Source organism: Mucor mucedo, assembly GCF_025094135.1.
Source record: "Mucor mucedo strain NRRL 3635 chromosome Unknown EV154scaffold_91, whole genome shotgun sequence".
In the NCBI taxonomy this organism is placed as follows: Eukaryota; Fungi; Mucoromycota; class Mucoromycetes; order Mucorales; family Mucoraceae; genus Mucor; species Mucor mucedo.
In genome coordinates this window covers 1-23,843 of record NW_026252375.1, presented here as the reverse complement: position 1 = coordinate 23,843, position 23,843 = coordinate 1, and the positions used below count along the sequence as shown (strand labels likewise).

Sequence of the window (23,843 nt, the reverse complement as noted above, 5' to 3'; positions counted from 1 at the left end):
TATTCTAGCTTTTTCTTCTCGTTTAAGGGGTCAACCATCACGCAATACGTCTGCCCAACGAGTAGTGTCTATTTCTCGTTTTTTTTTAAGACTTGAAAAGGAGAGAGCGTTGATGAGAGAAAGGGCCCTTTGGCCTTCCCTCAGAACAGCGAAATAGTATAACCTTCACTCTGATAGTCTCTTAAAGTGTGAAAAAAAAGTTAAGAGCTCACCAATGATGATGTATAACCCCAAAAACATGACTCTAGTGCAATTTAGAGAAAATACAGGATTAAAAGACTGTTGAGTTTTCATTATTTTGACCTTGGTATTGCCATGTTTCTATCCCTTGGGAGTAAGAATCATATCATACCCCCCCTCTCTCTCTCTCTCTCTTTGATAAGATGTGGTTCTTGGTTATCGAGACGCAGATTATCAATGGTTTTGCCAGTGATTTTTCTACCGCAAAATGTACATCCTATTTTTATTTTTATTTTAACTTTATCCGCAAATGACTACACTTTTATCCCCCCTCTTCATTGCCTCTGTCCAGCCTATATGAAGAAAGTATTAATAAACTATTTGTGATATTAGAATAGATCCACTTTTTACTTGATATAATCCGGTATAATAGCCTGCATAATACCAGGCCATCATTAAGTTGGATAAGCCTTCATCTTGTCCCATCATTGGTGGTGGCGGTGGTGCTGGTGCTGGTGGTGCTGTGGAGCTAGTCAATGGTGGTTCGTATCTTGGTTTTTTACTCTGTCTTTTCTTTCCTGTCTCCTCTATTGGCCTCTCTCTTCTTTCCTCCTCTGTGGTATCAGGTTGGTAAGGCACCTCTGTGGCATCGATCTCCTCTTCATAGTACACTTCCTCCTCCTCCTCTTCATAATACACTTCCTCCTCTACTTCTTCTTCTGGATCATCTACTGGCTCCTCCACATTAGACCATAGGCCCACTTGTGCTTCCTGCGTACTTTCCACTTTTTCTGTTCTACTCTCTTGTTGCACAGGCTCCTTTGTTGGTGATGGTTGTTTAGGTATATCTTGTTTTGCTTTTACTGGTAAACTGTCAAGAAATGAGCTCGTGACTAATTCAGAGCTCTGTTCTTCCTCGTTTTCCACATCGTGATGTTTCTATAAAGTGTGTCAGTACACGTGTGTATGTGTGTGTGTTCAAGCACCTTAGTTTACTTTACTTGGTAACTTGACAAGGACGCATTCCAATAGTCAATGACATCTGTATCCCAATCTTTAGGAATCTAGACTTTAATTAACAAAAACTTATTTTTCAACACTCAAAAAAAAAAAGTGCTAACCATTGTATTTGACATTCTCACTTTGAAAAAAAAAAAAAAAAAACTTTCTGAGAGAAAGGAACCAGAAAAAAAAAAAAAAAAAAAAAGAGACAGAGATTTTAATGACGGAGTAGGGCTTTTAACCTTTTAATTTCATCATGTAAGTCATCTAAACTTGACTTTAAGGTCTTGACATCGTCGTATTTTCTATCGATGTTTGCTTCACGTATAAATCCTTCTACTAGATTATACTGTTCGACATAGGCCTTTAATTGAGCTTCTAGCTCCAGCCTCTCACTGGACCCACTGTTGTCCTGGTCCTTTTTCTTCTTATCTGATTTCAAGATACGAGGCAACATTTGAAGCGGCAGCATGTTCTGCTGTAGATACGCGTTGGCTGCATAACAGATATTCGACTGTAAACGTTTCATGCAGCCTGAATGCACAGGTAATGTCTTGATACTTTTGGCCAATGTATCGTAGAGTGTAAAATTATCCAACAAAGATTTCCGAAGTTGACCTGCCTTGATAAAGCTCTGACGTTGTAAATGGCCTCCTTCCTTTTCCAGCATCAGAATAATCTCGTGAAATTTAGGTAACTGGCGCTCAATGTTTTTACGTGTCATGGCCAATTGATTGTACAGTTGGATGATCGGTAAAGGTTTCGATGCTTCTTCATGACGCAGTTTTCTTCGAAACACTGAGCGTTGACAATCACGGCATGCACGCGTATCTCCCACAGGTTCATCATCAAAGGTATCTATTTTTTTTTCTATCTTTGTTAGCTTTTTTTTGCTACATCATGTAGAAGAGTCACTGCTTTACCAGAAGACATGTCGAGAAATAAGGGAATCATTTTGGAACATCGGACGTTGCCACATACCACTTTTCCACATAGTCGACAATGATGCTTTCGGTTTATCAAGGTAAATGAATTCCTTATATTGAGACGGATTTAGATCAATATGCCCAATTATACAAACTCACTTCTTTTTTTTTTTGATATATAAATCTACTTTACACACAGTAAGGACATGCCTTGACGGATTTATCCTCTTGCCATTTTGTCACTGACTGCTCTCCATCTATATGAGAGAGTAAACTTGAGTTCTTACATGTATAATTTAGATCGTATGCTTTTTTTTTTTTTTGAATGTTGTTGTTTTACCTCTGTATTTCAGCTTCATACTCAAAATACTATTACTATTGGAAACAAACGACGATTTGGGGGACAGCATACTGCCCAGACTGTCACGCGAAGAATCCGATCGATGGTCGAGGGAGAAGCTATTAAGAGAGGCACTACTGGGAGATAAAGGTCGCTTTTGTGGATCAACGGATTCATCAGCATGATGAATCTTTGCGAGTTTCTCTAAGCGCTTTTCCAGACGATTGCTTTCGAGATAGACACGATCGATCGTCTTACCACGTTGTTTCAAGAATTCCTGGGTTCGACTTCGTGTGGCCCCGCCGGCTGTTTCGGCGTATCCAGGACGACTCACATAACAAGTCATACATACTTTACACCAAATCCCACCTTCTGGATCGTGTTTCGCTTGTCGGTCCAGTTTCATTTCATATTGCGTATGCGCCTCACAAAACAATTTACCACATCTAGTAAAAGAAAAAGAAAAAAAAAAGTTTACCCTAAATGCGCTATGGAACATCCAAAAAAAAAAAAGTAGATAGATACTTACTTGCGACAGTGTTGCTTGCCTACACCTGCTTTACCCACGACCTTATTACAGTCAGGAACATGACAGACGTCTTGACCGGTTTCACGTTGCCAATGGTCTCGTGATACGGTATCTGCTTGTTGACGATCAACGGTATCGGAGACGAAGAAAACGGGTTGGTTCCCTAGATTCAGGTTACTGAAGCTTTGTAAAGGTTCTGCCCATTTCGAAGGACCGGTGCCTATTTTGGGCGTAGCTAATGTGGTTGTCATTTTCTTTTGAGCTTGACGTAGCCATGAGAGTAAAGCGCCTTTTGAATCCTCTTCATTGTGTTCCACATCCAGATGCTATTTAAATCAATAAAAACAAAAGGGGTGGGAGGGGGGGAGACATTGGTTATTTGCAGGTTTTTTTTTTTAAAAAAAAAACAGATAGACAGTGGGTTAGACACTTACTCTGTTTAGGTTTTGTAACGTGTGGCATTGAACAAGACAGATGGGACAGATGATGCCGTCGGTCGGAACATTGTCTTGATAAGTGTATTCATTTAATGGTTGCCCTGATGTCATTCTATGTAATAAAAAAACCCCGGGTTTTCTCTTTTAACACACACAAACACACACAAAAAGAGATAAGGGTAAAAATAAAAGAAAGAGTTCCACAAAACCGGAAACATTTATGCTGCGGTGAACGAATTGTTTTTTGTTCAAATGACAGGGAAATAAAACACATGGACATATAAACATAAAATGTCATTTTAACAACAATAATAAAAAAAAACATGATTTTTTTTTTAATCTGTGTTCACTCTTATAATCACTGCAGAAAAAAAAAAAAAAAAAAAAGCGGATTTCAAGTCATTCTATTTTATGCCCAGCATTCTTCTTGATACTGTCCTGTCTTGATCATGTTACTAAAATAGGTTTCAGCCTCCTCTGGATCCAAGTCCCCGTATTTCATAAAGACCGATTTTAAGGCAAAGGCTACATCCTCTGGCATTTTATCCGAAGAGCCTGATAAGACCACTTTAGCACCTTCACCATCAATCCAATCCCATATCACTTCACCGCCCTCTCGAATCTTGTCCTGTACATAGACCTTTTTATCAGGATCGTCGCGAGAACATGCTGTCCACAAGGTGAGTTGTCCTTTTCCCACATAGTCCTCCCATTGTTCCTTGTAATGGTAATCTTTGGCGGCATAGCGACATCCAAAGATCAAAAGGTTATCATATGCACCTGCTGCTATTCTTTCCTCGATGAAACTACGCATGGGTGCTACACCTGTACCAGGTCCGATAGCGATCAAGGGAACCTGCGGTGGGGGTAGAGTCATGGTTCCCTTGGTGATACGTACGCGTGGCACGACCTGTCCCTTTTCCAACCCGCTGAGCCATTTGGTAAAGACACCGCGTCGAATACTTCGCAACGTAGTTTTATATTTGACAATCGCGACGCATAATTCCATGGTAGCCGGATGGACCTGGAGACTGGAGGCGATGGAGAAGGAGCGTGGCTGTAAGAGCGGGAAGAGGTCCAGAATGTAGTGAAAGGGGATCACCCAAGGTTTAAAATCAAACAGGATTTCAAACACGGTACGACGTGGTTTCATGCAATAGGACCATAAATCATCTTGTCCCTGTGGGGAAGCAAATTCACGTAATTTCTCTGTGAAATTTTCATCGGTGGTGAAATAGGCGAGCATTTCAAAGAAGGAACGACGGGGTACACCAAAAATGTCTAGATGGTAGACAAAGAGATCACGGAAAGTCATGGTGGGTGGCCAATGCGGTGGTAACGTGAAATCTTCATTTGTAGGTGAGATATGGATCGCTTCGTCTGCGTGTTCGGACCAACCCATGGCGTCCAAAAAGACATTGACGTCGCGGACTAGGTTTTGTGGCATCATGACGGCAATGTCTCCCGCTTCATACCCGAATCCTTCTTCGTTCTCCTCACACGAGAGTGAGACATGACGTACGTCCTGGAAATGATCGGAAGCCGTGATGCGCTTGTTTTCTTTGATGATCAAGTTGAATTCACCGGGTAAAGTGACAGGTGGTGTACTCTGTTGTAACTCCACTTTGGATAGAAATTCCAATTGAAAGCTGGGAGGTAGCAAGACATCGTCGGGAATGGCGGGTTTGTCCGTTGGGAATCGTAACATGACGGTGTCCCAGAGAGTTTTGGACCAAGGGATAAATTCGCCGTCTAATCCCATGTAGTGCTGATCGTCACAATCGCCTCTGTCGACGAGTAATGTGGCACCCAATTGTTGTAATCGTTTGTATAACTTTTTTGCTGGGAAATTAAATCTAACATATGAAGTTATGTTAACTTTTCTCTCTCTCTCTCTCTCTCTCTCTCTCTCTCTCTCTCTCTCTCTCTCTCTCTCTCTCTCTCTCTCTCTCTCTCTCTCTCTCTCTCTCTCTCTCTCTCTCTCTCTCTCTCTCTCTCTCTCTCTCTCTCTCTCTCTCTCTTGTTTTATATCTAGTTTACTTTTTATAAGAGGAATCGCCTAATCCAATCACTGCACAGTTTAAATCAGCCAGAATATCATGCGGTAAATTCTTACGTAACAAGAATCTCCAGAATTTCTAAGATTTGGGCTTTTTTTATCAGTTTGGCAAGTCTTTTTTTTTTTTTATAAGGTGTACCTTCATGTTGGCAGGTTCAGATCCTTGACCTGTGGTAGAACAAACAAAAATCACGAATTCTTCTTCAATTAACAAGTTCTGGGGGGAAGCATCGTAGAGGTAGGATGGGGTTAGTCATCAAACCCGCAAAAAGGCCCTTTTTTTTTGTTAAGAGACAAACCTTGTCGTAATCATCCATGGCCATGACTTTGGTCTTGAAATGACGATGACGAGCTTGTCTTCCCAAGGTTTCTGCAACATCTTGAGCACACCCTGTTTCGGATCCATATAAAATAACAAGCGATCGTGACATGATAAAAAAAAAAGAGAGTTATCTCTTTCTCTTTGCGGGCCCCGGACTTTTTATTTATTTATGCCAGATCCCAAAAGATCTGATAAAGATCTAAACGTGGGAGAGATACAGTCACAGGGTTAGCATGCAAGTATATATAAATATAGATATATATATTTTTTTGTTATTTATTATATGTTGGTACAAGTAAATACAAAGCCAAGGTGAATTATGTGGAAGAAAAAAAAAAAAGAAGGAAACAAAAAAAAAAGGGTAATGATAGTTATGAAGGAAAAAAAAAAAAAAAAGTAAAGTCCAGAGAGAAAGTGCACGATTGATTAATGCTTTACAGAGGGGCCACTCACACTACCATGTCTAGGCTTCTACAAAAAAAAAAAATTGAGTCCATTGTTCATCCGTTCAAAAATGAATAAAACATACACTGTGATTGGGGACAACATACTGAGCGCCTTCGACCTTTTGAGGGGATTTAGCATTTGTAAATTCCTTGATATGCTTAAACTGACGCAGCAAGACATTCATACGATCTGTAAAGACCAACTTCTTTTTATCCTTACGATAAAAATTATAGGCCCAGAACTTTTCCAAGCCATACAAATGTCCATGGTCGTAATCAAGCACGGTCAAGGCCTCAAAGTCCTCAAAGATCTCTTGTCTAAAGCGTCTTTCAAGGCCATAAGAATAGTAACGGAACAAGCACTCCAATCCATAGCGATAATCATGGTTAGCATCCTCTACAGCCAAACGCTTGAACTCATTATACATGCGCTTATTCCAATGATCACGCAAGAAATGCGACCAGAAACGAAACAAGGTGTTCATCTCTTGTGATTGTCCCACACCCAATTGCTTACGCTCCCTTAATGCCTTGGCATGATATTTGTGATACTTGTGTTGTACAAATCCCTTATCGCGTAATAAATCATGACTTGGGTGTTGGAAGCTGCCAAAGGAGTGTGCCATTGTATCCACCGAACTCGAAAGGAATCCTTCATTGGGTAAAGGTGATTTACCGAGACTGGTAGATAATACATCGTTTGGATTATAATGATAGGCTTGATCACTCAAGACCCAACCTACATCACCTTGCACTTCCTTCTTTTGAGGGATGGTAGAGGTAGATAAAGAAGCATTGTTGGGTGATGAACGTAAATGTCCAGCCGTGTTGGGAAGTGACTCTGGGCCCAAGGGATAGAAACGAGGTGCGTCCTTCTTTTGCTTAATGGGTTTATTACGCTGTTGTTGTTGTTGTTGAGGTTTACCCGATTGTTGTTGCTGAGCTGCTGAGAAATGTTGCGAGTCCATGGTACCGACTTTAGATTGAGCCTGTTGTTGTCTTTGACCTAATCCAGATTCATACTGATATAATCCCTCATTAATCATATCGGAGATCTCATCATTCATCTTGCTACGTTCAAAGGATTGATGGGAACGGTCTTTTTTACGTTGAGTTACAATCATGATACGTGCAACGGTATCGTCATCCAATTCAAAATCATCGTCCTCTTCTTCTTCGTCGGAAAGGTAGTATTTCTTGACCGTGTTGGGTCGACTTCCATCTACCCAATCATCATCGAAATCAAATAAATCATCTTCTTCGGTTGTGACTGTAGGAGTTGGAATTTTTGGGGTTTGACAGGGTAATGTGGGTACCTTGGCGGTGGCTAAAGACGCTAAAGTAGGGACCGCAGCAGTCGTAGTAGTAGTAGTAACGGTAGGAAGAGGAACAGATCGAGTGACAGGCACATCACTCGTGGTAGACGTAACGGACTCTGACATAGGTTTAGCCGCAGCAGCAGCCGCAGTAGCAGTAGCAGCAGGAACAGCAGTAGCAGCAGCATCAGCAACAACAGGAGGAGGAGTGGCAACCACGGTGGTGGGTCCGGCGGGGACGGATTGGATGATATGAACAGCATGAGGGGTGGTAGTAGCAACGGTACCAGCAGCGGGTAAGACCCATGTTTCCCAACCTTGTCTCTTACGTAAAATCTCACGGTCCTTGTTAAAGTCCAAGATGGTTGAAAGCTCTAGCGAGGCATGTACCAAGGTCATATCCGTGGTTAATCCTTTGACCCGATTGAATCCAGTGATTAAGGACAAGGGAACATAACCTTCTGTATCCATTTGACTACGCAAGAATAAATCTTTACAAAGATTATCGATACTGAAATAATATTCAATTTGTTGAAGTACGTATAATTTCAGTGTTTCAGAATCCACTTGTTGTTGTTGTTGGGGTCGACTAGGGTTGAAACGACGTCCGGTGGGTGGAGGACCACGACCCCGTCTGACACTGTTACCGGTTGTGTTACGCTGTTGTAATACTTGGGCAGGTTGAGCAGCGGTATTGGATTCCAAGGGAAGTGTGTCTCCAACGGGTGAGGAGACTTCCTTGGTGTTCATCAAGGGTTTAGCCTTTCTTGCGGTATTGACACGATTATTATTATTGTTGTTGCTATTGTTAGTGGTACGGTTGACGTTGCGTCCGGAAGAGGTAGAAGGTGTAGGAGTTGAGTGGATAATGGTAGGAGTGTAAGGTTTCCATTGACCTTTGCCAACTAATTTACTGGATGAGGTTAATTTTTCTTCGACTACTTCTTCAATAACTTTAGCTTCTTTAGGTGCAGGCCAAGAAGCGACTACGAGGGAGAAAAAAAGGAAGGTTTAGTATGCACACACTTAGGTTTAAAAGAGGGTAATGTCTTACTGTTGGAAGTTGTTGTTGTTGTTGTTGATGATGTTGTAGTTGTGGTAGTGGTAGTTGCTTTGAGCTGCCAAACGTTGACATTAGGTATAGGTGCCGGGATCTTTTTAGGGGTAATGTCTTTCACCACATTTTGTTCCTGAGGCTTTATTTCTGAAGTTGTATTAACCATGTTTCTCTTTTTTTTTTATATGAATTCAAAAAAAAAAAGGGTTAGGTGAATTTTTGTTGTTGTCCGTCTATTGGGGAAGGTATATCAAAAGGGAAAGAAAAAGAAAGTGATGGAATATATATCAAATAAAAAATTAATAAAAAAAAAAAAGTGTGTGTCAGGGTGGCTTGTCAAGTATACAAGATCACACAATACATGTTTAACCCCTTATGTGAACTCCTTAAAATCCTTTCTCATAAATTGAGCTTCTTTTTTATTTTTTTTTATTTTTTACAGTTTCCTGTTTCCTGCTTTTCCTGTTCCTGTTCCTGTTTTTTTATTTTTTATTTTTTTTTATTTTATTTTTTTTTGATACCAACACTTTTTTTTTTTTATCTGCGTGTTGGGTTCCTTACATCATAATATGGCGTGTTGTCAAAAGTCCGTGCCTGTATTTTTTTTTGTAGTGTTACACATGGTTATTAAAAAAATTAGTTCTCTTTAGACAAAGTCAAGTGTACCTTATTTTGACAAACCTCTTGTTTTTCATATGTGGATGTGGATTATTAGCCTTTGGAATGATGGCCACACAAGCTAAATTCAATGATGCTATCCTAATACCTATCAATATCCTCAAAAGTAAAAATAACCAGAAAACATAAAGAAAAAATAACCTTTTCTGATCTCTTTATACAAAAATCAGTGATTACAATACTAGGTTTGATCCTCATCTTTACCTCGCTGGTGGGTATTTTAGGTGGTTTCTACAGAGAACGAAGAGCCATCCATCTACTGTATACAACACTTGTTCTTGTAGCATTTATATATCAGATATCCATTGCAGTAATTGTTTATGATCAAGCTGCACACATACCCAACTGGTTAAGCGACACATGGAATGATTCCAGTCGAGAGTATAAGCTCTTTGCACAGAAAAAGGTACAACTACACATCGGAGAGAGAGAGAGAAAATATTAGCTGATATCCCCATCATCATTTCCCATCTAAATAGTTTAGCTGTTGTGGATTCTCTCATACATTAGATCATCCTGTAGCAACACCCACTTGTATGCCAGACCACGTTGTAAATTCGGCCCAACCTTGTTATGAATTACTGACTCATTTTATCCGAGCGGATCTATCTCATATCTATATTGCCTTATTTACAGGATTGGCGATTGAATTGTTAGCTCTTTGTAATGTGATTACCCATCTATGTTCAATTGATAATATGACGAGAAGGAAATGGGAAGTGAGTCCTGAAGAACAACGAAAATACGTTCATGATTATAATCTTTCTGCTGATACCTTGGTTGCACCTCCTTCCATACAATCCAAGTCAAGACAATTCTAAACCTAAACCAACACACACACACACACACACACACACAAACTGGTTTTTCCTTCTTTTTTTCTGCTTTTAGAACCTAACAACCCCCCTATTCCAAAAACCTCCTCTTTTCTCCTTACATCAATGTACTTTAACCTTTTTCAAACACCTAAAAAAACCTTTAGATAGAGAATTGCTTTTCTTACCATTAAAAAAAAAATAGCGATTTGAGTTTTTTCGTTTTGTCAACAAATAGTTTAATAAGATGTGCTTCTTTTTTCCAGTTGTAATATTTTACAGTAATTCATTGTACTCCCTCTTCACTCTCCCCCTTTTTTTTTTAGTTGCCTCCTTAAGCCAGCGCCCCCTTTCCATCTCTAAAAAAAAAAAAGAAGGGAGGAGGAGGAGGGTAAATTCTAATCTGCTGCTTTCCAAAGGTGCATACAATGATCGTAAAAAGAGCAAGACGCCACTAAACTTGTATCAGCAAACGACCAATCAGCACCATAGGCCATAGAGGTATGATCTAAAAAGCTTGTCGACACCACAGGCTCTTCATCTTGTTTTAAATCCACCACAAAGGCACCCGCATGCATTGAGGCCGATAACAATCGATTTTCATTGGTTGGATGCCATTTCAATCTCCAGATACCTCCTCCAGGTGTTTGACATGTCTGAACAGGTGCTCGCATGGACCGTGTGTCCCAAATATAGATGGTCTCATCATAGCTTCCCGTAGCCAAGACATGTTCCTTGTTAGGGTTGGATTGCATTGTCGTCACTCCCATCATGTGTCGCTTATATACAAACGTGGGGTTAGAAGGGTCTCGTATATCCCAACCTTTAAATAATCCATCATCCGCACCCGAATACACAACGTTGGTATTCCAGTAATCAAAAGCGGCAATCCATGCTTCTAAATCGTGCGCATGCCAATCCTCTCCAACCACATAGCCACTCTCAGTGGGTGTTAAAATGTTGACAGTACCGTTCGAATGGGAAGTGACAATACGTCCGTCTGTCTTGTTTAAACGACTGGCCCAGTCCAAAGAAAGACAGAGCGTTGAGGGATCGTCTGTTGCTTGTACATGATCTACTTTTTCCAATGTGTTGTTCTCGTTGAATCCGTACATGTGGACTCCACCTTGCGCATCGGCGATACCCAACACTTGCTTGTCATTGACAAGCGCATGACTCCACTTCATGTCAAGCACAGCGGGGGTTTCGATAGTTTGTTGTGGGATCAGGGGTTGCGTTACGTCAAACAAGTAAGTCTTGCCTTTACGAATGCGGACATTGGCTTCTTGTTCGTCCGTGAGTTGGTAGGTACCTACGGCTAGGTATTGTGCGTGGTCTTTGAACGGACAAAATTCGGTCGAGTCAGCACTGTAGCCCGTATCGAACGATGCAATGGAAGCTGCTTGTGTCATGATTGGGGTAAAAAAGATCAAAAAAAAAAAAAAAAACTTGACGCTTTCCAATTTACATACATATACGCTTGGTTTCAAGCACCGAATCTATCCTTTGGAAAAAAAAAAGTTTGAGCCTTTACTTTAAAGCTCGTCATGCAAAAAAAAAAAAAAGAGTCAATCATCCCGTAAAAGCCTAGAATACTAAAGCTGGAAAAATAGAAATGGTGTCTTTATGAAAAGATTGATGATAAAGTATGTTATGATAATTTTACTTTTAGTTAACATGATCGAATGTAAAAAATAAAGATAATCAAGCCCAAACATAAAAATTACATAATGATTTATTTGAAGATAGGTAGAGGTATTCCCTTATAAATCGTATAGTATTCTTCTTGTACTTCTTCCTATAATCCTCTTAACTGCCAGGAGATCGGAAGGGGGGTTGGGGTTCAATCGGGACAAATGAGGGCAATGAAGCCTGTGTTGGTTTGGGCGACATTGCCATGGACGGTGTAGTGTATACCGCCCAAGGTAATTCCAGCCATCCTTTCAAAAAAAAATAAAAGAACGAAATGCATCCTCCGAAGAAAAAGTGCGAAAATGAGATGCTAAATATATATATTATTAGCATCATCATGGAAGAACGCCTGACATAAATGACAAAATATTAGTTTAATATCACACCCGATGATGCTTCCACATGCTTACCTCGAATCGACGTTTTTTGCTATCGTCGTTCTAGGATAACGTGATCCAGGATTAGTATTTACATAAATAAGTTTAATTTGACCTTTGTAAGGTTTTTTAATTGTTAATATGCTTACCTTTGATTGATAATAGTTTTGTCGGATTTTGGAATGTTGGATATTTCTTTCGATATCTTCATTAATAATGTTATTTTCCAACCTTTTCTCCGCAAAGTACTTATATGCTTCTTCTGATACTAAAAACTAAAATGGAGAGTCAGGGTAATTATTTGACTACATATCTGTTAAAGAACACAAACCTTATTTAAATGAAACATATATTTATCAAGGTTTTCCTTAAAATCTATATAGTTCTTCCTTCGCTTCAAGTTCTTTAAGGCCGCTTGAAAAGCTGCTTTGGCATCTTCCTCCGTTGTAAGTGAGTATTTTGTTAGAATTTCAGTTGTGATTGGAAGAGTTTCCAAGTTGCTAATAGTATCTTGGGTAACCATTAAAGAAAGACGCGGTTTTTTTTTTGCAGAAAATATGCTTTACCATTGGTATACTAGTAGAACACTGATAGACAACTACCCCGAGCAAGTCGGTAACTTGGTAGTTGCCTATCAGTGTTCCAGTAGTATATACCAATGGTAAAGCATATTTTAAGAAAAAAAAATCGATCATCCTATAAAGTTAAGATGATTTAGCTTGTTAATCAGTGTAAACATATTTTTTGGACTTACGGATAGACCATCACGCGAATCAAAAAAGGAAGTTTAAGAAAACACGGAGGTCTAAAGATTCAATCACGACATAATGACGTCCACTAAACGACCTACGCCATCCAGAGGCTTAATATTGCCCTTTTCCATCTTGAAGTTATGGAAAAGCAGCAACAGAGAATAAAGGTCTTTGGCCTTCTTCTCATACCTTCAAATCTTGTTATTGCTCGTCTGTTAACTTTTTTTAGAAATTTAAAACTTACCATGCATAATTAAGCTTGGATGCTGTATTGCCAAAGACCTTAAACAGTGGGATAAATATTTCCCAATACGGGGATCTTTCATCGTTGATTTGATAAATCCCGGGCTTCATACAATTAAGTAAGAAATCGACCATGGAAAATTCAACGAAGTTCAAGAAAGGAACATCAGGAACATCTCCCAGCTTTTTGAACATGTTTTTTTGATTCCAACTAAGTATGCGGATGATCCAGTCGACAACATCTGTACCAAGTGTATGGAGGCAGTGGAGATTGTATTGCTTGTCTAACATAATACTAAATTCATGAGATGTTCTTTCTGATGCATCAGCTATACAACTGCTCAAACAAATATCAAAATACGATCTTGAAGATGACAAGTCTTCGACCTGTATGATTGGCTTGTTCGGGGAGACCGGATGAACGGATGGCGTTTGGAGTGCATACAAGTTTTTCTCTTTGACAGCACTCCAGACATTCTGATAATTAAAAGTTATTAGTTTACATTTAAGTATTAAAATATCAAATCAAGAAGTTTACCTGTGATTGCTCAACAGACGGCTTTGGTGGTCGATAAGAGTAAGTTTTTTCTCTTACATCTTTAACGACCATTAGCGGATCACATGACCTTGTGCTAACGACAGTGCACCTAAGGCTCTGTCCTATTATAATTAAAAATTGTAAGAAAAAGGCTTACAGGTAGCAGGGGGGAGGGGTCTTCATTATATAATGAAGACGAGCTTTACCAATGATATCGCACCATGGGAGAAAGAACCTTTTGGTAAAAATAATAAGAGTAATATTTGTTAGCATTTCTGTGAAAAACAAAAATTTCTAATTGTGAACCAACCTTTCCGCAATGTCTGTGTCTTTCTTTCGTAAAGATGAAGCTATGTACTTATGAAGGTGAAGAAAAAAGGAAAAAAAAACACGGTTAATGAGTTGTATTTATAGACTGATAAACAAGAGTTGGTTTATGTCAGGATGACTTAATCCTTTGTTTAGTCACACATAATTTTAAGGCTTTACTTGTAGAACGTATCTCCGTCTTATTTACAGCATGTCACTTGAAAATGTTTCTATTTTAAGTAAAGGCCCAAACATGGATTAAGTAAAAAATTAAATCATTCTGACATAAGCTCTTGTTTATCAGCTTACAAACACATCTCGTTCACACACTTTTGATTGAATCATCTTATAAGTCTCGTTCACACACCTTTTTCCCCCTTTTCTTTTCCGTCAACATACTTGTCTGTTTTTTTTAATGGAAGTTAAAAGGTTGGTATATAATAACTTTGTTTGTTCAAGAGACACTAAATTATAGATTCTTTTTTTTTAAAGATGCATTGCCATTCTTGGGATATTATGGCTGTGGCTAGTCTTTGCTATGGGGCGATTCTTTCCTATACTGGGTCCTTGGGTTTTGGGACCCATAGGAAGGAAAGACTGTAAATGGCTGTGACTACACTTTAAATGGGTATTACTATACTGGCTTGTTGGCCTTGACCAGCATTGCTGTAAGTGATATATGAAAATACGGAGGTCTAAACATTTCTGTATGCAAGACAAAACATGTTAGTCTTAAACGATACTGATCTACTTTTTTTTTGTTTTTACTTTTTTAGGTACAATAATTCTAATTCCATATCACACACTCTCAACGACACTTTAAAGAACATGAAAACTGGATCAGATAATCTAAAGTTTTTAATTTCAAATTACCGCCAAGCTTCGTTTGAAACTGTTAAGAAAATACACGTATACACATGCCACATTATTCAGAACAAGATGACGCTTGTGCGTTACAAGGTATCCACACCATCACTGTGGCAAGTACTTTGATGTCATTCTGCGACCGTCCCCACCTCTTTCGCTACCAGGATTCAACATACAAGAGTCTTTGATGATTCACTGAACATGCAATTCAGCACTAGATATTTCACTTTGCTATGTTCTTCATCGATGCGAGAACCAAGAGATTTTGTTGTTAAAAGTTGTTTTAATGAGTTTTTTACACCCATTTAAAATACTTTTACAATGAATTCCTTTGGGTATCTAATAATAATAAAGGACACCAAGCCTAAGCTTGACCACGACTTGGTTAACATCTTCGAACTTTTCGCGTTCCTACTAGTGAGTACTTAAAGAGTATTTTGCTATCACCAATACTAACCCGTCTTTATTTAAGCTGGATATCACTGACCAAGAAGCTGTCTTCAACCAGTTAGAACTGGAATTGTCGGGGTTAATACGAGTACCATCAGATGAGACTGTGGCTCATTTATTAATGTAAATAGTAATAAAATTAGCTCATTTTAGTTTGTTGTAAATTATCAAAGCTCTTTTGTTTATCGTAAAGAACTTCTTGTAATATTTTTTGCTTGGGCAAAAAGCTCGGTACGACAGATACGTTACATGATAATTAATCTGAATGGATACGACCGTAGGCTTTTTCTTGACCCGATAATGGACCAATACTAAAAACGGAGGATATACGAGTTGTTCATAATCATTTTCATTAACAGGCCATGATCAGCAAACGAACTACCTATAAAAAAACCTGTCTAGTATGGGCTGATTATTGTCAAGGCTGTGACAGTCAAACGGCTACTCAAAATTACAGTGAAGAAACTGGTATTGGCATTGATTAATGAAGTTGAACGCCAATCTTTTAACGAAATAACATAACACATGATTGTATCCACTCTGAATGAAAACTCCGCAGAAGTGACAGAGGCCAAACTTGAGCTTGTGTCTTTTTTAAATATTTTTTCTCTTAAACCAATACATCTATAGACATGCCACTATAAAACTGGTGCCAACAAGTTTATAATAGTTAGTCGCAAAACACCTGTTCACCATCTCGAAGCTGATGAAATAAATAGTTGTCTCTAATGACACACATGGGACGTAAAACTGGATCTGCATATATGCATAGACCTCTTTACCATAATATTATACGTGTTACTGGAAACCGATGCATGTGATGTTAATCGTTTTTTCTGTAAATATTAAATTATCCTTATTTACCACACGCTATTATTAGTTAGCTGTTGCTGCCAAAGTTGGTGGTTTTGACTAATCCGCTAACCAGAATGACACTGACGGCTTACTGGAAATGATCGTAAGAGATGTTCAGAAGGAAGCCAAGGAAGTTCTCGAAGAAGGTAGTTTAAGGAGTACAGTTAATTTCATTTTTACTAATATTTTATGTAAGGCGTCTTCTACCAAGGTCAGCTAGAATGATTATGTTTTAATCGAGCCTTTGGCTTTGGATCGTTTCTTCACCTTCTTTGCTTGACATCAAGTACTTAACCGAAATGTATATAAGGATCTTCAGCATTGCTTTTTAAATCACCTAAAACCTCAACCATTTTTGTGAACAAGCTAAAACTGTTAGATTTTATATCCGCTTATTAGGATAACACATCCTGTCATGAAGAAATACATCGGTTATGCTCTTAATTGTGCGGTTTATCGATTTACTACTGCTGCTTTACTGGGATAATATGCTTTTACAGTCCATGTATATCCTCAATTAACTCGATATAACAATGAGTCTTCTGTTACAAACACAAGGAACCGAGATGTAAACAAGTACCCTTATCTTTTCAGAAAAAAATGCCTATGAGGGGGATGTAGATAATATCAAGCACTGTCAATTGAGAGAGGTGAATGATAGCGTGACGTCGGAGACATGAGATAAGCATGTGTAGAAATACGTTACAATGGATGTCGACGATGAATCACCTTATGCGCACCAACGAGAATACAATTTCATGTTGACGATTAAGAAAAATTGGCTGTAATTATACATCAGCAGCAGGTAGAATTTGCCGCGCTTTGTACTAGATTATTTAAAGTTGGATGATGGGGTTGACAAAAAGAAGAAAAACTGGTTCCGTCCCTGGTCCCGGAGAGCCAATGATATTTTAGATGAGGTGAATTTTTGATTTTAGCGATAGGACAATTGCCGGTTAAAAGAAACTTGTATGGAAGGAAAAAAGTAAGTGAGTGAAATAAAGTTGGAGATGCGGTTGATATAAATGGATAAGAGTTATCAAATCATTAACAGTCATCGGACCCTGTGTACAAGCTGTCTTGAATTTAAAATAAAATGCAAGAGTAATTTTTGTAAAAATATAATTCCTATATACCGCCAGTCATGGTCTTTTACATTGTAGTGTTATTACTTGTTCTTTATGTGGAGTGTTTGCAGCATCCGAAGGTCCCATGATAATTGCAACACTAATTGACCCATATAACTCTTTTTCAAATAATTTATTTCGAGGCTGGCTAGATTATATTTTACGGCAAACAATCGACAGAACCCAATTAGGAAGAATAATAAAGCCGAGCCTGCGGATGATTTACATAAAAAACATTGTTCAAATTTTACTGGAATCACTTGTAGTGCCTTTTGAGTACATAGTGTTCGAACTTTTCGAGCCTGCATCGATCTTGCGCCAGTTCGAGCAAAGCTCGAACCAAGTCTTTGTACTCGAGTATGCGTTATATTTTTTTGGATTCGAGCGATCTTCGAGCGAGCATCAATTGAAGCTCGCTCGGTTATAAAATTGATAGTCATCACTTCTAATTCAAGGCTGCAAAAAGACGGAAAATAACATTTTCTATTAAAAATACTCTCAACTTCATTTAATTTTAATGGTTTAACAAATGCATCTAAAAAATCCAGTCTTCTCAAATAAATGAAACAAAAATTTAAACTAAACCTCATTAAGCAGAGCATTTGTACTGGTTGTACAAAAAATAAACATGACAATTTCCGCACAAGCAGTATCAATCAAGCAACCCAAGTAACCAAAGGGGTATTACTCCAGAGGTTTTTTTTTTTCTTTTTTTTTTTTTTTTTTTTTTTTGAAAACTTATGAGAAAGCAGCCGAAGTGAATTAGTGGACCGATGAAGATAAGACCAATATAATTTCCGGAAGCTTTAAAGGGCAGCTCTTGTAATGGTTCGGCAGTAGAACTTTTGGAACGTTCAAGGAACTGAAATCAGCTTTCTTAAACCATAAGGGTGTCAGGCTGTTTTGCATGGAGAAAAAAATAAAAATAAACCAAAAAGTGATACTGTTAGAAGGACGAAAAAATATAATTAAATACGTATTAAAAATGTATTGATGGTCTATGAGAAAAAACTATGAATATTTATATAAAGAACTGGGATAGTTCTAGGGAGAATAGTAAGCGCCTTATTGGATCATGATGTAATAATCTGGTGATAGTAAATAATCAACATGTCTTTAAATTTAGCCCTTCCATACTGCGTATAAAAATATTAGTCAGAGGGATCAACAGTTATAACATCAAATGACAAGAGTAATATTTGGGCTCGGGATCTATTAATATTCTATAGTCCAGGCCCATTCGATTGTATTGCTTTTGCAGAATAAATTTTTATTCGCCACAGGAATGTGCCCTGTGTACAGACTCCAACGGCAGGATGAGAACAAGCGGGGTAATGTGTGATTCACGATTGACTTTTATATTTATTGTCCATCCTAAATGTGATGTGACAATTAACTTTATTATTATATCTATGATATCCTCAACACAGGCTAACACCGCAAAAAAATTTTCTGGTAGAAGTATAATATGGACCGCGAAAAAATTAGGCCAGAGGTCGAGGTACATAATTTTGTACCTGAACCAGCGGTCGCGGTAATTATTTTGTACCTGGACCAGAGGTCGCGGTCCATTTTTGCATGAAAACCGACCGGTACTTCCAGTTTCTGGCGAATGAAAACATCATAACCTTATTATTTAATGAGATGGTATTGGAGGATATTCTTTAGATGTTTATTAAATTAGGGCTTTAACCCTTGCAATACTAGATGGTTTTTACAAAAAATAACATTGGATATAATAAAATATAATGGGCAAAAATAATGTTTATAATGGTTTTTATTTAATAACGAAATAATCGGTGAATAATTTATACATGTATAGAAACTATGGAACACCTATTTGTAGGGATATGTGTATTGTAAGGATGACAAACAACATCACAAAAACCGGACACCATACATAGTAAAGTGTCAGCTGTCCTGGTGGTATATGGAGACTGACAGATGCAGAAGTGGTACGTAACTATGTATATGACTTACCTTTAATAAAGCTGAATTAAACTAATAAAGATACTGTTAGAAAATATAAAGACGGTTTTAAGTTTTTTTAAATAGACTTACACCGTAATTGACAATCATGTATTTGAAGTGGATAGCAACCTTATACGCGAAAAATAAAGTAGTAAGTTAAGCCATAACAACCAGCGGGATATAACAATATTTCTGGCAACTTTTTAGTTCATTGTGAGGATGTGATGTTCTCATGTCCTTACTATATTTTTTAAAAGAAAAATTTTGTTTGGGGGAAAGAAGGAAGAAAAGAAAAAAAGAAAAAAAAAACTCGTTTATATATGAAAAAAAAATTAAAACCCAATGGGGATTAAGGCTTAGTTTTATTTTTACCACTACGAGGGCACTTGTTTGTAACTAATGCTGTATTGTGCTTCCTATATCAGTTTAAGAAAGAAATAAAATGTACTGCATTCAACAGTTCGTTTATTCAGACCACTCGAAACCTAGTTAAAAAACTTGATACTTGCCTTGTTACAGCATCGACTTATGCAGACACTCTATGTATGATGAAAGGTATTAAGTAAACTACTTTTTTAATATACTAACATAATTTTTCACCTCTCATTATCGTTTTGTTCGTCTTGCACTTCTAAACAATTGATTGGATCATGTAAAGGGCTGATCGGTTCCACCTAATTCTCTAGTGTAAACGCTCGTCTATCACAGAAACACGAGAGGCTTTTGGATTTTTTAAAATGTCCCACATATACGACATCTATGCCATGACGACAACAAATGACAAAACGAAAAGTAACAAGCAGTACCCATTCATTCCTCACTTCCTCAACCGTAGTTCCTTTCCCTTGATACTCTTGGATATTTAATGATTGCTGGGAATTCTTTAAAACAAAATTTCCGAGTTTTTTTTTAAATTGTCGCTATCAAACTCTTCCCAATGACAAGTCTTGATGAGATCTCTGACTCATCTGATAGGAATACGATCAGAAAATACTTCGTCTCCATCAAAAATAGCAACTTGTGCTTTCGAAAAGACTTTCCCGTAAAAACCAAGTCTACAATCTTAAAATATGTCCACATATGTTGAGGCAGTTTATGAAAACAAGCAATTTTAACTCTTTCTATCTTCATACATGTAATATATGTGGACATTTTGAAAAAAAAGTCTGTTCCCGCCTTTCAAACACTTTTAAATTTCTGAGGGTCTGTTTTTTTATTTTCAAGTTTTGCAAAGATGAGTCAGGCTTATGATGAGATGGCAAAAACTCATGTTGTGTCTACCCTGCCAAAGTCCATTCCAAGGTAAAACTCTTTAGTGAGAGTGAGGCAAAATTTGTTGTTTTTTTTTACTTGAAACGTTGTGTCTTCCACCGGCTTATTAATTTCTTCTAAACTATCAACAGTTAAAATATATTGTCAGAATAGGAGACGCTTTTTCAAAGGACATGCTAAATACAGCAGGAAAAGTTGGTGCAGTGTGTTGAGGATATCATAGAGATAATAATAAAGTTAATTGTCACATCACATTAAGGATGGATAATAAATATAAAAGTTAATCATGAATCACGCATTACACCGCTTGTTCTCATCCTACCGTTGGAATCTGTACACAGGGCACATCCCTGTGGCGAGTAAATATTTATTCTGCAAAAGCAATACAATCGAATGGGCCTGAACTATAGAATATTAATAGATCCCGAGCACAAATATTACTCTTGTCATTTAATGTTATAACTGTTGATCCCTCTGACTAATATTTATATACTCAGTATGGAAGGGCTAGATTTTAAAGACATGTTGATTATTTACTATCACCAGATTATTACATCATGATCCAATAAGGCACTTACTATTCTCCCTAGAACTATCCCAGTTCTTTATATAAATATCCATAGTTTTTTCTCATAGACTATTGATATAGCGCTAGTACGGATTTAGATTTAAAAAGGGACAATTATTATTATATAACAATTGTGATAGTGAGCACCAGACTTTTAGTTGTCAACTTAGTTTTATTATTTATTAAAAGTATTTCTGTAGTGATCTTAGACGATAAAATATATGGATAAGACAATAAAATGCAAATCGATAATAATACAGTGAGAGATGAGAAGAGAATATAGTTCTTAGATGTCAAAGAGAAAAGAGTTTACGACGGGTTTATGTAAGAAGATGATGTGATTGTATAATTTACAATAGACAACAAACAGCAACAAAAAGCGGAGGAAATACTACTAGTATCAATTACAAGATAAATCCCAAATTTAGGTGAAGACAAAACTAAAGAATATTTATTAAGAATGAAAAAAAGGAAGCGTATTTATAGGAAAGATCCTATCCTGTGTAACAACAAGCCACATTATTATTGGCTGCAACACTATTAATACATTTTTAACTATACAAACAACGATCGATTACGGTATTTCTTTTTTTTTATGTACCAAATTGATGAAATCCGCTGAGGCCAATAAAAGTGCTAATGCTATTCCTGAAACGGCGAGAAGAATTTACTCTTCAAAAAGATAAGTGGTACATCGAATAAAGAGCCTTCATCTCTTAATGTTTATCAATAATATCGATATTCAAGTTTCCTGTAGAAAAATCAAATAAAACCCAGTTGTGGTGTCTTTTGGTTCTGATTCTCTAGAGACGGTATCAGGAATTTTTGCTGTTTACCACTCTGGATCTCTCTTTTCTTTGGAGATTGCTCTGCACCCAAAAACTCAGGTTTACAACCTCTAGGGATAGTGCAGTCGTCAACAATGATAAAAAGAAAAAAAAAACTAATTATAACTATAAAAAGGGACTTGATTTATTCTTCATCTTTGAAGGGGTCGGTCCAAAGTGGTTGATCGAGAAGTTTGGTATCATTAGGCTACTTGTTATAAATTGTTTTCACGCATGACTTTTTTCTTTGGCCTTTACTTGTTATTTCAGTGACGTCAATGCAGTTATTCTATATAACGTAACTGTTAGTGCAAATTCCAACAGTTGTAAAATTTGAGTACAAACCTTGAACTGGCTCAAAGCACCCAAGAATTCCTGTATTCCGCCGCCTTTGATTTCAAGTATTGATGAAAGAGCTCGCATTTCTTTAAACTTATCAACAACACATCAATTTTTGTCAACCAATTGTAATTGGTAAATATCTGCTTCTAAGCCCTCACAAAGAACAAAAGGGATAGGTAAACGTTTGGCATCTTCGATGTCCAGTTGACCAGATTGAATGTGGTGCTTCAAGTGCAGCCAACTAAACATAACTGCACGCTTTTTGTCAGTGTAGTATTTACTTGGACGAAGTTGCTTTGCAAATTCAGCCAAAAATAAATCCTTCATTTTCTTGGAGAACCGGGAGATCACGCACAAGTCTAAGCGTGCGTGCAAACCAGCTTTAATGGACGCACTACTCGTGGACTCTCCCTTATCAGTGCAAGCAGTTTAGTAACTCGTCAAAAGTTATTTAGTATTTAAATAAAGCACTTACAACACACGATGACAACCGCTTTCTTGACTAAATGTTTTAATCGGGCATCTTAGGGAGAGCCGAATTATTATAAGGGGAAGCCAAAAGGCACATAGTCATAGACTAGTGACGGGTGCCTTTTGACCAGTCTGATTACATCTATTTACAGTCTAACCATCTAGTCCGTTCCCAAACCCAAGGCTTAAATCTAGATGGATACCATCCTAGAGCAAAGACTAGCCGCAGCCGTAATATCCCAAGAATTTCAATGTACCCACTTTAGTTTTTTTTTTAAAGAAAGAACTAATAATTTAGTGTCTCTTGTAAGAACAATAGTAATTAAAAACTTAAAATTTTACAGTTGTGGTATTTGACAAAATTAATACAATTGAAAAGTAACGAGTTAAAAGTATATCTTTTATTGGAGGCAAAAAATAGACTAAAAGAACTCTGCTGCTATGAAATAATTGATCCTTTTTATATTGCACAACTCTCCTGAGCTTTAATGATGAGTCAACCTTTCTGGTTTTGGAATTGATCTATACTTTGCTTCCCGCCTTGGGCTAAATAAATACTACTTGTTAGAATTGTTTCCAGTTAACGTTGTCCCATATCAGTGGATCGGGGGCATGAGTATTCTAATAAATCTTTAGTATTACGAGACACTTATTTATCAGATCATGCAACGGTTACTGTAAAAGATGCATACTTGGTTGTCGAGTGTAATTGGCAATAGAACATAATAGTTGATCATTTATTCATTATCTTTGTATTGAATAGAATACGATCCCAAATATAAAATGTCTTATCGATATTTGTATTTTTTGGTTGTAGAAGATAGGTATCCATTAATTCATACACTATTTCTTTATACTCTTTATAGGCAGTATAAATATATCAACATATAAGTAAATGAACCATTTATACTAATAGCTGTTTTATTCTCACTCTGGGTAGCTAATCCATTGAGAGAACTATTAATATTAAGTTTCTCTTTCTTATAATTCTTGATTTGATCTGAGAAGTTTCTCTTCTCGATCGGTGATATCGCAACTCAGTGGTATAGCATTCTGTATCCAATTGTCATTCGTA

General features: G+C 37.4%; 9 protein-coding genes across 9 annotated transcripts, besides 1 other annotated feature; 2 read left to right on the top strand and 7 right to left on the bottom strand.

The window, feature by feature from the left end:
• Positions 1–122: 122 nt before the first annotated feature.
• Positions 123–1,344, bottom strand: EV154DRAFT_518629 (uncharacterized protein). Its single transcript, XM_051602646.1, has 4 exons — positions 1,302–1,344; positions 1,182–1,244; positions 592–1,119; positions 123–533 (listed from the first exon to the last, which is right to left on the bottom strand). Exons 1-4 carry the CDS (start codon positions 1,314–1,316, stop codon positions 516–518), a joined length of 624 nt encoding a protein of 207 aa, XP_051454500.1. The 5' UTR covers positions 1,317–1,344; the 3' UTR covers positions 123–515.
• A 55-nt stretch (positions 1,345–1,399) lies between these two features.
• Positions 1,400–3,525, bottom strand: EV154DRAFT_426303 (uncharacterized protein; the record flags this gene model as incomplete). Its single annotated transcript, XM_051596299.1, has 5 exons — positions 1,400–1,970; positions 2,302–2,365; positions 2,449–2,585; positions 2,978–3,303; positions 3,412–3,525. The coding sequence occupies 5 exons, from the start codon at positions 3,523–3,525 to the stop codon at positions 1,400–1,402; spliced, it is 1,212 nt and encodes a 403-aa protein (XP_051454499.1).
• Positions 3,526–3,718: 193 nt separating this feature from the next.
• EV154DRAFT_518623 (uncharacterized protein) lies at positions 3,719–6,028 on the bottom strand. The gene is made up of 4 exons (XM_051602645.1): positions 5,773–6,028; positions 5,613–5,690; positions 5,455–5,552; positions 3,719–5,270 (listed from the first exon to the last, which is right to left on the bottom strand). The coding sequence occupies exons 1-4, from the start codon at positions 5,902–5,904 to the stop codon at positions 3,824–3,826; spliced, it is 1,755 nt and encodes a 584-aa protein (XP_051454498.1). The 5' UTR covers positions 5,905–6,028; the 3' UTR covers positions 3,719–3,823.
• Positions 6,029–6,041: 13 nt separating this feature from the next.
• On the bottom strand, positions 6,042–8,871 carry EV154DRAFT_545078 (uncharacterized protein). Its single transcript, XM_051604637.1, has 3 exons — positions 8,612–8,871; positions 6,325–8,543; positions 6,042–6,266 (listed from the first exon to the last, which is right to left on the bottom strand). Exons 1-3 carry the CDS (start codon positions 8,778–8,780, stop codon positions 6,222–6,224), a joined length of 2,433 nt encoding a protein of 810 aa, XP_051454497.1. The 5' UTR covers positions 8,781–8,871; the 3' UTR covers positions 6,042–6,221.
• A 195-nt stretch (positions 8,872–9,066) lies between these two features.
• On the top strand, positions 9,067–10,327 carry EV154DRAFT_321521 (Tetraspanin family-domain-containing protein). Its single transcript, XM_051594950.1, has 4 exons — positions 9,067–9,200; positions 9,265–9,398; positions 9,463–9,698; positions 9,772–10,327. Exons 1-4 carry the CDS (start codon positions 9,184–9,186, stop codon positions 10,111–10,113), a joined length of 729 nt encoding a protein of 242 aa, XP_051454496.1. The 5' UTR covers positions 9,067–9,183; the 3' UTR covers positions 10,114–10,327.
• EV154DRAFT_518616 (WD40-repeat-containing domain protein) lies at positions 10,124–11,530 on the bottom strand. Its single transcript, XM_051602644.1, has one exon. It carries the CDS (start codon positions 11,517–11,519, stop codon positions 10,506–10,508), a length of 1,014 nt encoding a protein of 337 aa, XP_051454495.1. The 5' UTR covers positions 11,520–11,530; the 3' UTR covers positions 10,124–10,505.
• A 1,400-nt stretch (positions 11,531–12,930) lies between these two features.
• On the bottom strand, positions 12,931–14,072 carry EV154DRAFT_518614 (uncharacterized protein). Its single transcript, XM_051602643.1, has 5 exons — positions 14,020–14,072; positions 13,916–13,944; positions 13,710–13,831; positions 13,173–13,648; positions 12,931–13,117 (listed from the first exon to the last, which is right to left on the bottom strand). The coding sequence occupies exons 3-5, from the start codon at positions 13,779–13,781 to the stop codon at positions 12,994–12,996; spliced, it is 672 nt and encodes a 223-aa protein (XP_051454494.1). The 5' UTR covers positions 13,782–13,831; positions 13,916–13,944; positions 14,020–14,072; the 3' UTR covers positions 12,931–12,993.
• Positions 14,073–14,846: 774 nt separating this feature from the next.
• Positions 14,847–15,011: a sequence feature (Protein overlapping with rRNA (EV154DRAFT_518613, KAI7888077.1) was converted to a misc_feature.).
• A 4,383-nt stretch (positions 15,012–19,394) lies between these two features.
• EV154DRAFT_484396 (uncharacterized protein) lies at positions 19,395–20,772 on the top strand (the record flags this gene model as incomplete). Its single annotated transcript, XM_051598651.1, has 5 exons — positions 19,395–19,439; positions 19,714–19,843; positions 20,234–20,330; positions 20,513–20,590; positions 20,709–20,772. The coding sequence occupies 5 exons, from the start codon at positions 19,395–19,397 to the stop codon at positions 20,770–20,772; spliced, it is 414 nt and encodes a 137-aa protein (XP_051454493.1).
• A 1,118-nt stretch (positions 20,773–21,890) lies between these two features.
• On the bottom strand, positions 21,891–22,624 carry EV154DRAFT_484395 (uncharacterized protein; the record flags this gene model as incomplete). The annotated part of the gene is made up of 4 exons (XM_051598650.1): positions 21,891–22,024; positions 22,214–22,244; positions 22,301–22,387; positions 22,418–22,624. The coding sequence occupies 4 exons, from the start codon at positions 22,622–22,624 to the stop codon at positions 21,891–21,893; spliced, it is 459 nt and encodes a 152-aa protein (XP_051454492.1).
• Positions 22,625–23,843: the final 1,219 nt, after the last annotated feature.